Source organism: Tupaia chinensis, unplaced genomic scaffold (genome assembly GCF_000334495.1).
Source record: "Tupaia chinensis unplaced genomic scaffold, TupChi_1.0 Scaffold000146_1, whole genome shotgun sequence".
Taxonomy (NCBI): Eukaryota; Metazoa; Chordata; class Mammalia; order Scandentia; family Tupaiidae; genus Tupaia; species Tupaia belangeri.
Genome location: NW_006159616.1, coordinates 4,779,892 through 4,794,408, shown reverse-complemented (window position 1 = coordinate 4,794,408; position 14,517 = coordinate 4,779,892). Strand labels below are relative to the sequence as shown.

At 51.8% G+C, this 14,517-nt stretch overlaps 2 protein-coding genes across 2 annotated transcripts in view; one reads left to right on the top strand and one right to left on the bottom strand.

Moving 5' to 3' along the window:
* Positions 1–3,005, bottom strand: part of LOC102499977 (aflatoxin B1 aldehyde reductase member 4) — a gene marked incomplete in the record, with an annotated part of 13,824 nt that extends 10,819 nt beyond the window's left edge. The window contains 3 exon segments of the mRNA XM_027770667.1: positions 81–201; positions 2,766–2,874; positions 2,935–3,005. Coding sequence (XP_027626468.1) covers positions 81–201; positions 2,766–2,874; positions 2,935–3,005 — 301 coding nt within the window.
* SLC66A1 (solute carrier family 66 member 1) overlaps positions 232–14,517 on the top strand; it is a 19,668-nt gene continuing 5,382 nt past the window's right edge. Inside the window, exons 1-2 of the mRNA XM_006145209.3 lie at positions 232–323; positions 4,988–5,229. Of these exons, the coding sequence (XP_006145271.1) occupies positions 5,066–5,229 (164 nt within the window). The 5' untranslated portion in view covers positions 232–323; positions 4,988–5,065. The remainder of the gene's footprint in view (positions 324–4,987; positions 5,230–14,517) is intronic.

The following is a 14,517-nucleotide window of genomic DNA, read 5'->3' as shown; positions in this document are numbered from 1 at the left end:
GCTCCGGGCGGCGGAGAGCGCAAAGCGCAGCGGACCGCGGCGCCGGCAACCGCGCGAGATACTACGCTCAGCATGAGTACTGAGCCTGCGCGCGGCGGCGCCTGAGACCCCGCCCCCGTCGCGGGGAGGAGCTTCCGAGGGCGTCTGGGAGCGAAGGCAAAGTGCGGACGCAACCCGGCCCGTGCCGCCTCCAGGGACCGTCTGCCAAATGCGTGGCGCGAGGGGCGGAGCCACGCGGCTCCGGGGGCGGGACGGCGGCGCTGGTCAGCTGACCCAGCGAGCACTGAACCCAGAAGCCGGCTCTAGCGGCGGATCTTGAGCTGGTGAGCTGGGTCGGGGGCTAGCAGCAAACCCCCGGGATTGGGGTCGGAACTTTTAGGGCTTCCCTACCTCGTCTTTCTCGCACTCTGCTTCAGCCCTGGGGCTGTGTTGGGATTCTGTCCTCTCTTTGTGGAGCTACATCCTGGGGCAAGGCTCCCGGCCGGGAGTGGGTGGCCCTCGGTACCCCAAGTCTCCGTCGTCCCAAACCTCAAGGGCCACCAGCGTGGCTTCTCTGCCTGGCCTGACCAGAGATTGGAGTCCGGGTCCCTTTTTCACCTCCTGGTCCCGGCCGATCGGCCCTCGGCTTCTGAGGGCTTTGTTTTCCCCGGAGCTGGCCGGGCGAGGGGGCCTCGCGGCGCTGACCCCAGCGGCGGCCCTGTTATTATCCCTCTACGCAGGCGTCCCTCGCCGGGCTGAGTCACCAGGAGGGCGTTGTGGCCGAGGATGCTGGAGTGGGTGGTATCCCCAAGCAGATACACTCCCGCCTACCCTATCTGCCGTGGTCTGCAGGAAGGGGAAGCCAGATAGCCCCCTCCCACACCCTGCTTAGGTCAGGTTTCAAGTGTGCATGGGAGTGTGCGTTTGGGAGTGTGAGGACCGGCCAGGGTCACACAGGTCTTCCCCACTCAGCATTTCCTGGAAGCTACTGTAGACCTGAGACCCTGCAGGGGCTCCAACAGAAACAGTGATAGCCCCCCTGGCTGTTATGCTGAGTGTTTTTACTTAACCGTGCCAGGCACCTTGGAATCTCTTAGCCTGGACCATCTGATTTAACTTCACAGTCCACCTAGGAGGTGGTGCTTGCATTATTCTCCTGTGCAGATTAGAACTCTGGGGTGGAGTTTCAGAGGTTCTAGACCACACTAGACAGGTCAGTTCCAGAGGGCTTTTCTCCTCACCGAGGCGGTCAGACCTCATGGCTTTTTTCTTTCCTTTTTCTGTCCTTCCTTTCCTTGCTTCCTCCCTTTCTTCCATTCTCTCTAGCCTTTGTTCCCCACCTTTCTCTTTTCCTCTTTCTTTCCCTGTTTGCCCTCCCACTTGCTTTCTCTCTCACCCTCACCCTCTCCTTCCCAGCCCGTGCCCCTTAACATCCTCAGCCTTTACCTTGCAGCAGGTGTGTCCGGGCTCTGAGACTATGAAGTGTCTGACCAGGGCGAGGGCAGAGAGTGGGTTTAAGCAGCAGTATTTGCCGAGGTCAGTGATAAGCATTCTTCAGGTGGCTGTGCCGGCTAAGGACAGGAGGCAAGGCACAGGGCCTGTCCAGCTGGCTCCTGGAAGGCCTGAGAGAGTGGCTTAGAACTGGCATCTCTTTACCAGGCTCTCGAGGGGAAGGAGGATACTTCTAGGGGAAGAGACAGCATGAGCAGAAAGAAGCCTGGAGGCTTGAAATGGCTTTTTGAAGACCTGGGGCAGGAAGCAAGGTTGGGAGGGCATATCTTGGAGTATCCTGGGGCTTTCTGTCAAAGAATTTATACCTGCTCCTGTGGATAAAGGTGGCCACTTAATCTGCTTTTGTGGAAAACATCTCCCTGACTCAGTGAGGGATCTGGGAGAGGATCTTGGGTGTGGCAGGAGACGCTTGCTCCAGCCTGGCCTTCTCAAGGTATACCAGGTACATACAGCACGAGTGGCAGGGGGAGCCTCTTCCTTTAGGTCTGCCTCCTGAGTAGCTGGAAGTACAGGTGTGCATTACCCACCTTGCTCAGCTTTCAGAGTGTGCTGGGAATTGAACCTCAGCCTCCCAAGTGGCCTCCACCTGCTGAGTAGTAGTGTCCACTAGTGCACAAGGTCGTGGCTGAGCCTGGCAGAGTTTCTTAAATCCAGAATCCCTGAGTCCCAGTCTAGATGCACCGCCCTGAATTTTGAACGTGCGCCTTCCAAGGGTGATCTTCGGGCACTCCTGATGTGGTTCTTACCACCTGGACAGATGAGGTCGAGCTTTGTGCTGGACGTCAACAGTACTGGACACCTGTTCACTCATTACTGTTGGAACAGGAGGTGGACCTGGCTTCTAAGTGACAGACCCTGTGCATGGTGGCCTTCAAAGGAAGGCTTCTCTGTTCAGGGCTCAGATGTGTCTCAGAGTGTCCTGAGCTCTGAGGTACACAGGGGCCCTGTCCAAAGTCAGGGGACCACCCACACAGTGCCCTGAGCCCTGTCAACAGGAGCCCTCCTCAGGATATCCTCACCCTGTGCCCCCATACACACATTGGGTGTGCCCACCTCAGTTCCATCCTAACCTGGCGAAGAGTGAGACAGGCCCCGTGTGGATTAGACTCTGGACTCATCCTCATAGCAGTCATGATGACATATCCAGCCAGACCCGGGGCTGAGAGCTTCGTGTGCCTTTAGTCGGCACAGCCACCTGAGGAAAGTGTCAGTAGCCCCACCTGGTAGGCAGGCTCAGAAGGGTTAACTCACTGCCCAGGGCCACCAAACCTCACCTGTGAAATGCAGACCTGCCGTGCTGGGGAGTCGCGAGCTTGGCAATACAGGATCGTGTGATGGACTGTAGCCTGTTCGGGAAGGGTTGGGGAGCTGGCTGGGGGATGTCTGGGAGACAAAAGGACTTGATCTGAAACACCCTTGGTACTGCACAGGCACCGTTCTTACCTGGACCGTACGTTAACCAGGGTGGCATGCAGGGCATCAGTGCTTCCACTGTCAGCTGTGCTGATGGCCATTAGGTGGCCACCAAGATACAGGACGAGGTTTTTAGCCACTCCGCACTGGGAAGACAGGGACCTGGAATGCCCTTGCCCCAGCTCTGTGACATCTGCTCGTGGCTGTCACATTATGGCTGAGAGGCTACAGCTTCCTGAAAAAAGGAGCTGACTTGCTTCCTTCCCTGCCCTGACCCTCATCGCCGTGACCTCAGCAATCGCGTGGACCCAGCCTGGGCTTTGTTTTATGAGGAGCTTGGGCCTCCTGACACCTCCTGAAACTGAGGTGTTGGAGGGAGTCCCTAGCCTAGTGAGGAAGCACCCTCAGCAACACAGCAAGGGAAGAGGAAGCTCGCTCTCTGGCTCTATGGGAAGCAGGACAGTATGCCAGACCACAGGAGGTTTCTCCTGTGCCCAGGCACGGAAGCACCCAGCAGCGTGGCATGTTCCTGGCTGGGTGGCCTTGGCTAAAGCACCTCCCTGCTAGGCTTCAGGTTCTTCAACTTCACAGAGTTGATATGAGAACAGAATGCATTCGTACATGCAGGTGCTTAGCACAGAGCTGGCACAGAGCTCAGTAGTCAGGGCCAGGGTGATTGTCACTGGTGGGGAGGGCTCCAGTCAGGCCATCCTCTCTCCCTTCTTAGGCTTGTCACACAGGCAGTGACTGTGCTACCCACTGCCCAGGGTGCCCGGACACTGCAAGAGGCTTGCCCTGCCTGCTCCTGCAGTCAGGCAGGTTCTGGCTTCATCAGTGTCGGCAGTGGGGAGGTGGCTATAGATCCTTGCTGTAGGCAGTAGGCTTCCCATACACTGGCGAGCTCCGAGGAGCATGTGGGCTTGAGCTCCCGAGCTTGAACCCAGCCACCTACGCAATCCCAGGATCCCCTGTTCCTCACGCTCTACTTGCCTTGTCTGGTCAACGTGTGGGCCACCCTACTTTAAACGAGATAAGGCACTGAATGGTTGGGTCTCAGAGGACCCTCACAGTACTTTACAGTAATGAAAATCTGGAACTAACTGAAATGTTCCAGAGTATAATGGAAAGTGGCTTTGAGGACACAGTTCTAGGCACTGTACCAGGACCACATGCAGGAGGCACTTGGCACCCCCATTTTGCAGATGAGGCTGGGTGGCTTATTCAAAGTCTTAGTGTTGCGCCAGCAGGTGGTGTGGAGGTTAAGGCACTGGACCCCACATGGCCACCTGTGTGGCTTGAGTCCCAGACCCAGTGACTTGAATATTAGGTTGAGTACGTGTATGCATACCCCAAATTCCTACGAGACCAGAGGAGAAGGGATTGCGGTCATAGCATTAACAAGTAGCAAAGCTGAGATTTGAACGCTCAGTGCTCGTCCCCTGCTTATTTGTGGTTGGCATTTTGGTTCTTTTTTTTCTTTCTTTTAGTTTGCTATAGTGCACATGCACTCATCGGCGAGAAACAGGGGTGGGGGTAAGAATTCACTACCCCTCCTCCCTCCTCTGGGAGAATGGCCACGCCACAGTCCCTTCTCTTCCATTCTCCTCTCGGGATTTTGGGCATGCACACACATGCTCCTAGTATGATTTTCGAGCTGTTGGATCCTAGGCTTAGACTGTGCATTCAGCCGCATGCGATCCAGTGCCTTAATCCCATGCCACCTGCTGGCCCAGCATTCTTTTTAAAAGTTTATTTATTTCTTCTGTCAAAGAGAGGGAGAGTGAGTCATCATGCCGCGATCCCCACCTGTCTTGGCTGATCCAGACATGGCCACACGTTCTGGGGCAGAATGTGCTCAGGGAGGTCTCAGGACACAAACCCAGGACCTTTCCCTTGCGGTACAGTCTTGTTACTACTCTGCCCCCACCTGGCCCTGCGTGTATCTGGAGGCTGATTGTATCCCCATGGCCATTCAGGGGCTCAGTAAGGGCCAAGCAATAAGACTGGGATGAGTTTGGCCAGGCTGACCTTGTCCTTCAGCCCAGACCACCCAGGGCTGACGGTCTTGTCTTTCTTCCTGTAGAACCCTTGCCTGCCTCAATACGCCAGCGCCCTCCCTCCCACGCGGCCCTGCTGGGCGGGGCGTCCTCTCTCTGCAGCCATGGTCTGGAAGCAACTGGGCTCCGGCAACTTCTCCAGCTGCCCCAATGGCTCCCGCCAGTGGATATGGGATGTGTTTGGTGAATGTGCCCAGGATGGCTGGGATGAGGCCAGCGTGGGCCTGGGCTTGATCTCCATCCTCTGTTTTGCTGCTTCCACCTTCCCGTGAGTAGTGCTTGGTGGCAGGACCAGGGCAGGGCTGTGGGGTGGGCAGTGGCTCCAGGCTCTGCATGAAGGGGGTTGGCTCCGTGGACTCCCTCCCCCACTCTCACTCACTGATGTCAGCCCACCTGGGAGCCCCACCGCAGGCCCGGCTGGGTGATGCTGACCCAGAGATAACAGCATTTGCTGCAGTTTATCGAGTGCCCACGATGTACCTGGCCCAGTTCTAAGTGCGTAACGGGCTCTTCACCTCAATTAGTAATCACAGACCCCTGCGAGATAGTCACACTCATGTCCCCATGTGACAGATGGGGACCTGAAACCCAGGGAAGGTTAGCAACTTGCTCTAGATTCTACAGTGAGCAAGAGGCGGGGCAGGGCAGTGGGAGGGCTTTGCTGAATCAAACATGGCCTCTGTCCAGAGCCTCGCCAGCATGGCGGTGGAGGCAGCCACAGGGAATCCAAAATGGCACGACCGCTACTGTGATTGCCGGAGAGGACACACCGTGTAACCACGCAGTGGTCAACAGCCTCCCCACTCAGCTCTGCCACCTGCTGCCGTGACCTGGGCGAGTCACTTCACTGCCGGTGCCTCAGTTTCCTCATCTGTGAAAGGGGATATTATTCCCTACTCTGGGGGTTGCTGTGAGAGTGGCAAGAGGGAGTGTAAGTAAAGCACCCAGTGCAGGGATGTGCCGGCCTGAAAGCTGCCGGGGCGATCCTGCTGTCTCGTTGGGTGAGGCACAGAAGAGGGACGCTGCCACTGCAGGCGCGGGAGAGTGTCACAGTCAGAAAGGACTTGGAGGTGCCAGCCTCTAAGCCAGGAGCTCCAGGCTATGTGAGAACTAGGTGAAAGTGAGCGTTCCAGGCAGTGGGAACAGCAGGTGTGTAGTGAAGAGAGCAGCTGCCATTTTGTTTGGCTGGACAGAGTGTGAGGGGCAGGGCAGGAAGGCATGAGGTCAGAGAGCCATCAGGGGCCTACTAACTAAGAGCTTTTCCCACTGCTGAGAAATTCGCCCTTGGGGCCAGCAGGTGGCGTAGTGGTTCTGTTGCTAGACTCCCACATGACTGACTGGTTCGAGTCCCAGAAAGTCATGTTGGGCATGTGTGTGTGCATGCTCAAGATCCCAGGACGAGAATAGAAAAGGGATTGTGGCATGGCTGTTCTCCTGGGGGGTGATTTCTCAATTTCCCTCACATTGTCTCTCTCTCAGGCAAGTGCACATACCCTATGGCGAAAACCAATTAAAAAATTTTTTTTTCTGCCTTGGGTCAGCCTTGTAGTGCAGTGCAGTAGGAGCCAGATCCCATTTGGCTGACCACAGTTTGAGTCCTGTCCTGGTGGCTTGAAAAATAAGCTGGGAGAGGACCAAGAGTTAGCGTAATGGCTATGTCTCTGTACTCCCACGTAGTTGACCGCAGTTCAAGTCCTGGACCTGGTGGCTTAAACTCACACTGGGCGCGTGTGTGTGTGCATGCCCATGATCCCGAGAGGAGAATGGAAGAGAAGGGATTGCGGCGTGGCCATCCCCCCCTGGGGGGTGATTTCTCGCTTTCTGTCTCTGTTTGGCGAGCGCACACACCCTATAGCAAAAACCTCTTAAAAAAAAACAAAACAAGCTGGGAGTATGTGCATGCAAGCCCACAATCCTACGGGAAGGCTAAATGGAGGAAACTGGATTGCAGCACGACTAGATGCCATTAGCGAGGTCTCCTCTCTCTCTCTCTGTTATAATTGCTATCTGTCAGTTAAAAAAAAAAAAAAGAAAAAAGAAAACAGCAGAAAGAAATTCGAACTTACAGCCAGATGCTGGGACAGCAGTGAGAACATGACACTCCACAGCTGACCCACTCAGGAAGGTTCTGGGCTCGTGTCCAGGGACCCTCCCAAGTGTGCCATACTTGTGTGTGCCCATGGTCTGGGCTGGGGGTAGATCATGGCCTTAAAACCTGTTCTCTTGCTCATTAAATAAATAAATAAATAAACTTAAGAAAAAATAAAATTAGCTGTTTATCCTCAGGGATACAGGTAAGTGTTTAGTTGAGGGCTTGACACTATTTTAATGGCTTTGTTTAGCGATAATTTATATCCTGGACAATTAATCTGTTCCAATGTACAAGTCAAAAGTGGGTTGGCCCTGTGGCCTAGTGGTTATGGGAGCTGGATCCTACACAGACCATCCTGGTTCAAATCCTGGCCCTGGTAGCTTGAAGAACATGCCGGGCATGTGCGTGTGCCTGCCCCAAATCCCAACAGGATAGAGAACTGGAAAAGGGATTGTGGCATGACCTAGCACCATCCAAGGTGCTATCTCCTTGTCTGTCTATCCGTTTCTCTCTCTCTCTGGTGAGCTCATGTACCCTCTGGCAACTTCAAAATGAAAAGAAAGTCGGTTTTACTATGTCAACAGAAGTGTGTGATTCTCGCTACAGTTAATTTTAGAGCATTTTCATTACCCCCAAAACAAACCCATACCTGTCAGCAGCCATTTCTCCTTCCCCTAAACTGCTTAGTCCCTGGCAGCCACCAGTCTACTTCCTGACTATCGATTTGCCTGTTCTGGACGTTTCACGGTTCACATCAATGGAATCACATAGTGTGTGGCTGCTGTGCCACTTCTTTCATTTAACCTGATGTCTTCAAGATTCATCCACATCGTAGCGTGGTCAGGGCTTCTGTTCTTTTCATGGCTGGATAACGTGCCCTTCTGTGTAGCCATCACTTTGACTCTCCGTTCATCCACTGTGAGCACTGGGTTGTCTCTCCTTTGCAGCTATTTCGATTGATGTTGCTGTGTATGTTCTTGTCTGTTTTAGTGGGGTTATGAGTGTTTACTTCTCGAGTTTATACTTAGCAGTGAGATTGCTGGCTCATCCGGTAACCGTGTGTTTAATCTTTTAATGAACCGCCAGACTGTTTTGCAAGTGGCCGCGCCATTTTACATCCCCCCGGGATGATCGGCAGGTTGCAGTTTCTCCTAGTCTTCCTCACCACATGTTACTGTCTGTCCTTTTTCCCTCCAGCCATCCTCATGGCTGTGAAGCTCCATCTCCTTGTGGCTATGGTGTGCATTTCTCTGATTAGTAATGAAGTTAAGCTATTCATGTGGACTGGCCATCTGTATATCTTCTTTGGATAAATGTCTGTTCAATCCTTTGTCCACTTTCCAGTTGGATTGTCTTTTTATTGTTGAGTTATAAGCATTCCTTATGTAGTCTAGATAAACTGTCCTTGCCTGACATGTGATTTGAAAATATTTTCTTCTAGGGAACCAGCAGTTACTGTAATGGCTATGTTGCTGGACTCCCACGTAGTCGACTGCGGTTCGCATCCCGGACCTGGTGGCTTAAAACTCACGCTGGGCACGTGTGCATGTGTGCCCAAGATCCCAAGAGGAGAATGGAGGAGAAGGGATTGTGGCGTGACCATCCCCCCTGGAGGGTGATTTCTCGCTTTCTGTCTCTATGTCTGTCTCTGTCTGGCGAGCGCACGCGCCCTATAGCGAAAACCTCTCCAAAATACTTGAGTTCAGAGTCAGCACCTCAATTGCTTTTTTTTTTTGGAGAGGTTTTTGCTATAGTGTGTGTGTGCTCACCAGAAAGAGCAAGATAGAGAGATGGAAAGCAAGAAATCACCCCTGGGGGAATGGCTACTCTGCAATCCCTTCTCCTCCACTCTCCTCTTGGGATTTTAGGCACACACACACACACACGTGCCCAGCGTGAGTTTTAAGCCACCAGGTCTGGGACTCGAACCATGGTTGACTATATGGGAGTCCAATGAAGGAACCATTATGCCATCCCTCTGTCTTTCTTTTGAATTTTGCTATAGGGTGTGTACACTTGCTGGAGAGAGGGAAAGTGAGAAGCAACCCCCAGGGAGGAGGACCATACTGCAGTCCCTTCTTCCCCATTCTCCTCTCAGAATTTTGGGCAGGCACACACACGCACCAGCATGTGTTCCAAGTTGCTGGGTCTGAGACTCCAACTACACAGTTGGCCACATAGGATCCAGCTGCCCTAACCACCATGCCATTGGCTGGCCCTCCATTTTCTTGAAGTATATTTTGAATCACAAAAGTTTTTTATTTGATGCCTAATTTAACTACTTTTTCTTTTGCTGCTTGTGCTTTTAGTGTATCTAAGAATCCATTACCTAATGCAAGCAACAAAGATGTACCTTTTTAAAAAGAATTATTTTATTTTATTCATTGTCATTATTTTATTTTATTTTATTGAAGTTGACCAGAGAGAGACAGAAAGAGAGAAAGAACTGAGAATGCAAACTGCCAGGTCCAGACTGGAACCACAGTCAGCCATGTGGGGGTCCAGCTGCCCTAACCACCACGCCACCTGCTGGCCCCAAAGATGTACATTTATCTTTTCTTCTAAGAGTTTTATAGATGTAGCTATTATTTTCAGGTATTTGATTTTTTTTTCACCTATTTTCAAACAGTTCATTTTTTTCTTGAGAGAGAGATTGAGACAGAGACAGGAACCTCTGACAGTCTCCTGTGACACTCACTGCTCCTCCCAGCCTTCCAGCCAGCCAGGATCACGGGCATGCCTGGGGTGCACACAGCCTCTATAAGTTGACCCAGGATCTGAACTCTAGACCTTCCCATATTGCTCCAGCATACATAGCAGTGCCCCACCACACTGGGCCTGTTTTTTTCCCCTCCCCTGGGGACCTGATGTATTTTGAATTATATTTTGTATGTGGTATTAGGTAGGGGCCCAACCTTGGTTTTTTGTTTTGTTTTGTTTTGTTTTCCTTTTTTTAAAATTTCGCCAAGGAAGTGTGAGCCTGCCAGAAACAGAGAGAGAGGGAGGGGAAGTGAAAGTGAGAAAACACTCCCCATGGGGCATGGTCGTGCTGCAATTCCTTCTCCTCCATCTCTCCTTTGTTTCGGGATTTGGGGGACACACACACACACACAGAGTGTTCTTCAGTCCAGGGACTTGAACTGTGTAGTCAGTCATGTGGGATACAGTCACCTTAACTACCATGCCACTGGCTGGCCCCTGACCTCATTCTTTTGCATGGCTATCCAGCTGTCCCAGCCCCTCGTGTTGGAAAGGTCGTCTTTTCCGTGGTTCAGTTGTCCCAGCACCTGTTGGAGGTTTGACGTGTTTGCTGAATTACCTTGTTCCAGGTGCCATATTGAGCATGGCACGAGTAAGTCAGAAATGCCATCCCAGATGCCACGTTTGCCCTTCAGAGCTTCCTTTCCAGCACCTTTGAAAGATGATCTGGTGGTGACAGGGAAGAAGAAGTGAATGGACAGAGAGAAGCTGTGGAAGCCATCAATCAGCAAGCAGCGATAGTCATGGGGCTCAGAGAAGCCCTCAGGAGGCAGACTGGACAGCTCTGGGTGACTAATGGAGGCCAGGGGACAGAGACTCTGTTCAGAAATGGAAACTTCCCCAGAAGTGTCTAAAGAGCTGGCCAGGTCCTCTGCTGCCTGGGCCTGGCTGATTAACCAGGAGGGGGCAGAGACCAGGGAGAGACCCTCAAGTGCCGACAGGAAGGAGAGCTGCCTACTGCTCTTCCTGGGACTCGGCCTCTCCTGGGTGGGGCAGAATCACTTTCTGGAGACAAATCCTGTCAGAGAGCCCTAGAAAGGCTTTAATGTGTCAGCAGGTGGCATGGTGGTTACGATGCTAGACTCCCACATGGTTGACCATGGTTCAAGTCCTGGACCCAGTGGCTTGAAACTCACACTGGGCACATGAGTGTGCATGTCCAGAATCCTGAGAGGAGATTGGAGGAGAAGGGATTGTGGCGTGGCCATCCCTTCTGATGTGGAGGGTCATTTCTCACTTCCCTCTCACCGTCTTTCTCTGTCTCTCTGGCAAGTGCACGCGACCTATGGCAAAAACCTTAAAAGAAAAAAAAAAAAGGGAAGTTTTATTAAGGGCCTTCTCAGAGCCAGGCATGTGCTAGTCACTGCCCTTGCCCTCAGAAAGCCTGAGTCCAGGCGGGATGGGGGTGTCGCGTGTCACGAAGGAGGAAGAAGATGCTGGCAAAGTTCAGGTCAAGGAAGACTCGGGAAGAACTGATATTTCTTTTGTTTTTTTTTTAAATAATTATTTTATTTTATTTATTTATTTTAATTTGACCAGAGAGAGACAAAGAGAAAATGAGAAAGCAAGCCACCAGGTCCAGGACTTGAACTGTGGTCGTCCATATGGGAGTCCAGTGCTCTTAACCACCACGCCACCTGCTGGTCCTTCATTTTTATTTTTTAAGAATTATTTATTCAGTTTTATTTGTCATCATTAATTTTTAACCATTTAATATTTATTTATTTATTTATTTATTTATTTATGTATTTATTTAGAGAGGTTTTTCGTTATAGGACGCATGCGCTCACCAGACAGAGAGAGACAGAGAGACAGAAAGTGAGAAATCACCCCCCGGGGGGATGGCCCAATTCATTTATTTTAATTTGACCAGAGGGAGAAAGAGAGGGAAAGTGAGAAAGCAAGCCACCAGGTCCAGGACTCAAACTGTGGTCAGCCACAGTGTCCAGCGCCCTTAACCACCATGCCACCTGCTGGCCCCTGTCATCATTATTTTTACAAATTTAACCAGAGAGAGAGACAAAGTGAGAGATAAAATGAGAAAGCAAGCCACCAGGTCCAGGACTCAAACGATGGTTGGCCATGTGGGAGTCCAGCACCTTACTCACCATGCCACCTGCCAGCCCAGGAACTAATATTTCATGAGACCTGAAAGATGAAGAGCAGGTGTCTAGGCCTGAGAAGAGGATGGGAGGGCCTTCTGGAGAGGAAGAACTTGGAGGAAGGGAGAGCAGTAGTGGGGTGAGGGCCTGGCCAGACCCGAGGCTTTCTCCAGGTTCGCTTAGAGGCTGTGGGTCCTTATCGAAGAGCAGTGGAAGGCAAGACATTTTGGCAATCTGTTCTCCTCTTGGGATTTTAGAAAGAACCCTGAGAGGGAGGATGGACTCCAGGCTTGGTTAGGACACAGAGTGGGTGGCGTGGGAGGAGGAGAGAGCAGATAGAGTGGAGGGCCAGCTGTGGGAGGAGCCAGGCTGATCTGGCTTCCTTAGTTTCTGACCTGGGCAGTGGGTGGGGTGGGGGGCATTTATTCTTTCCCTGCCTCCTTTCCTTCCTCCCTCCCTCCCTCCCTTCTTATTCACCTGTTTTTCTAAGTACTTGCGACTGGGTCTTCCAAAAGTTGTAGAAATGGGACCAGCAGTTAGTATAATGGCTATGTCGCTGGACTCCTATGTAGTCGACAACGGTTCAAGTCCCAGACCCAGTGGCTTAAACTCACGCTGGGCACATGTGCGTGCGTGCCCAAGATCCCGAGAGGAGAATGGAGGAGAAGGGATTGCAGTGTGGCCATCCCCTCTGGGAGGTGATTTCTCGCTTTCTATCTCTATGTCTCTCTCAGTCTTTCTGGTGAGTGCACGCGCCCTATAGCAAAAACCTCTCAAAAAAAAAATTATTCTGTACCAGAATAACCTGCACTTTTGTTCTATTTTTCACACTTTTTTTTTAAAGAAAAGATTTATTTTCAATTTTATTTATTTATTTAAATTTCAACCAGAGAAAGACAGAGAGAGAGAGAGAGACAGAGAGAAAGAAAAAGTCAGAAAGCAAGCCACCAGGCCCTGGATGCAAACCATGTTCGGCCATGTGGGAGGGGAGTGTCCAGCACCTTAACCACTACACTACCTGCTGGTCCCGCCCCCCCTTTTTTTAAAAATAGTTTTTACTATAAGGCACATGCACTCACTAGACAGCAAGAGAGAAAGACACCCACACACCGTGGGAGAGCGCGAATCAACCCCCAAGGGTGGATGGCCACACTGCAGTCCCTTCTCCTCCATTCTCTTCCGAGAATTCTGGACACACACGCACATGTACCTGGCGTGATTTCCAAGCCGCTGGGTCCAGAACTCAAACCACAGAGTCCGCCATGTGGGATCTAGCTGCCTTAACCTCCATACCACTTGCTGGCCCACCACAAACTTATTTTCTCTTTTTTAAGTTTTATTGCCAAACGGCATGTATACATGCCAGAGAGAGGGAGAGAAAGTGAAACATCACCCCCCCGGGGGAATGACCACACCGCCATCCCTTCTCATTCTCCTCAGGATTTTGGACATGTACGCACATGTGTCCCGTGTGGTTTTCAAGCTGCTAGGTCCAGGATGCGAACTGCGGTTAAACATGTGGGAGTCTAGTACCTTAACCACCACATCACCTGCTAGCCCCAATACCGCATACGTTTTTCGTCAAAGAATTAGTTTATTTAACTTTATTTACTTTTTTTGGAGAGGTTTTTGCTGTAGGGCACATAGGCTCACCAGGAAGATAGAGACAGATAGAAAGCAGAAATCACCCTCCAGGAGGATGCCCACGCTGCAATCCGCAATCCCTTCTCCTCCATTCTCCTCTCGGGATCTTTTTTTTTTTTTTTTTGAGAGGTTTTTTCTCTAGGGTGGTATTGCACACAGAGAGAGACAGAGAGACAGAAAGCGAGAAATCATCAATTGATGGCCACGCCACAATCCCTTCTCCTCCATTCTCCTCTTGGGATCTTGGGCACGCACACACACACACACGCCCAGTGTGAGTTTTAAGCCACCGGGTCCGGGACATGGACTGCAGTCGACAACATGGGAGTCCAGCGACATAGCCGTTATGCTAACTGCTGGTCCCTCCTCTAGGGATCCTGGGCATGCATGCACATGTTCCCAGCGTGAGTTCAAGCCACTGGGTCTGGGACTCGAACCGCAGTCGACTACATGGGAGTCCAGCGACATAGCCATTATGCCAACTGCTGGTCCCTATATTTACTTATTTTTAAATTTGACCAGAGAGAGGGACAAAGAGAGAGAGAAAGTGAGAGAGCAAGCCACCAGGTTCGGGACTCAAACCGTGATCAACCATGGGGGGGTCCAGAGGCTCTATCCACCACGCCACCTGCCAGCCCCACCACAAACTTTTAAAAGTCCGTATTGTCTTTATTTCTTCGTGCATCATGTGTGTGGTTAAAACCCATGTGAACCGTGAAAGGCAGGTGATGTTTGTGATGGGTAAGGCAAAGCTGGCGGCTTGCCAGGGTGTGAATCCACGCAGGGTGACAGCTTCCTCAGCCTCTGGTGAGGAGGATCGGCCTTCCAGACTCGGCCTTCAGGAGCCGTGAGGCCGGAATGAGTTAGTTCAGGAAGGGCTCAGAGCTCTGCTGGGACACCGGAAACTCAGTTCTGGGTCTCGTGAGCTATGGCCTCTGACCCCCACTGGCCCAGGGTC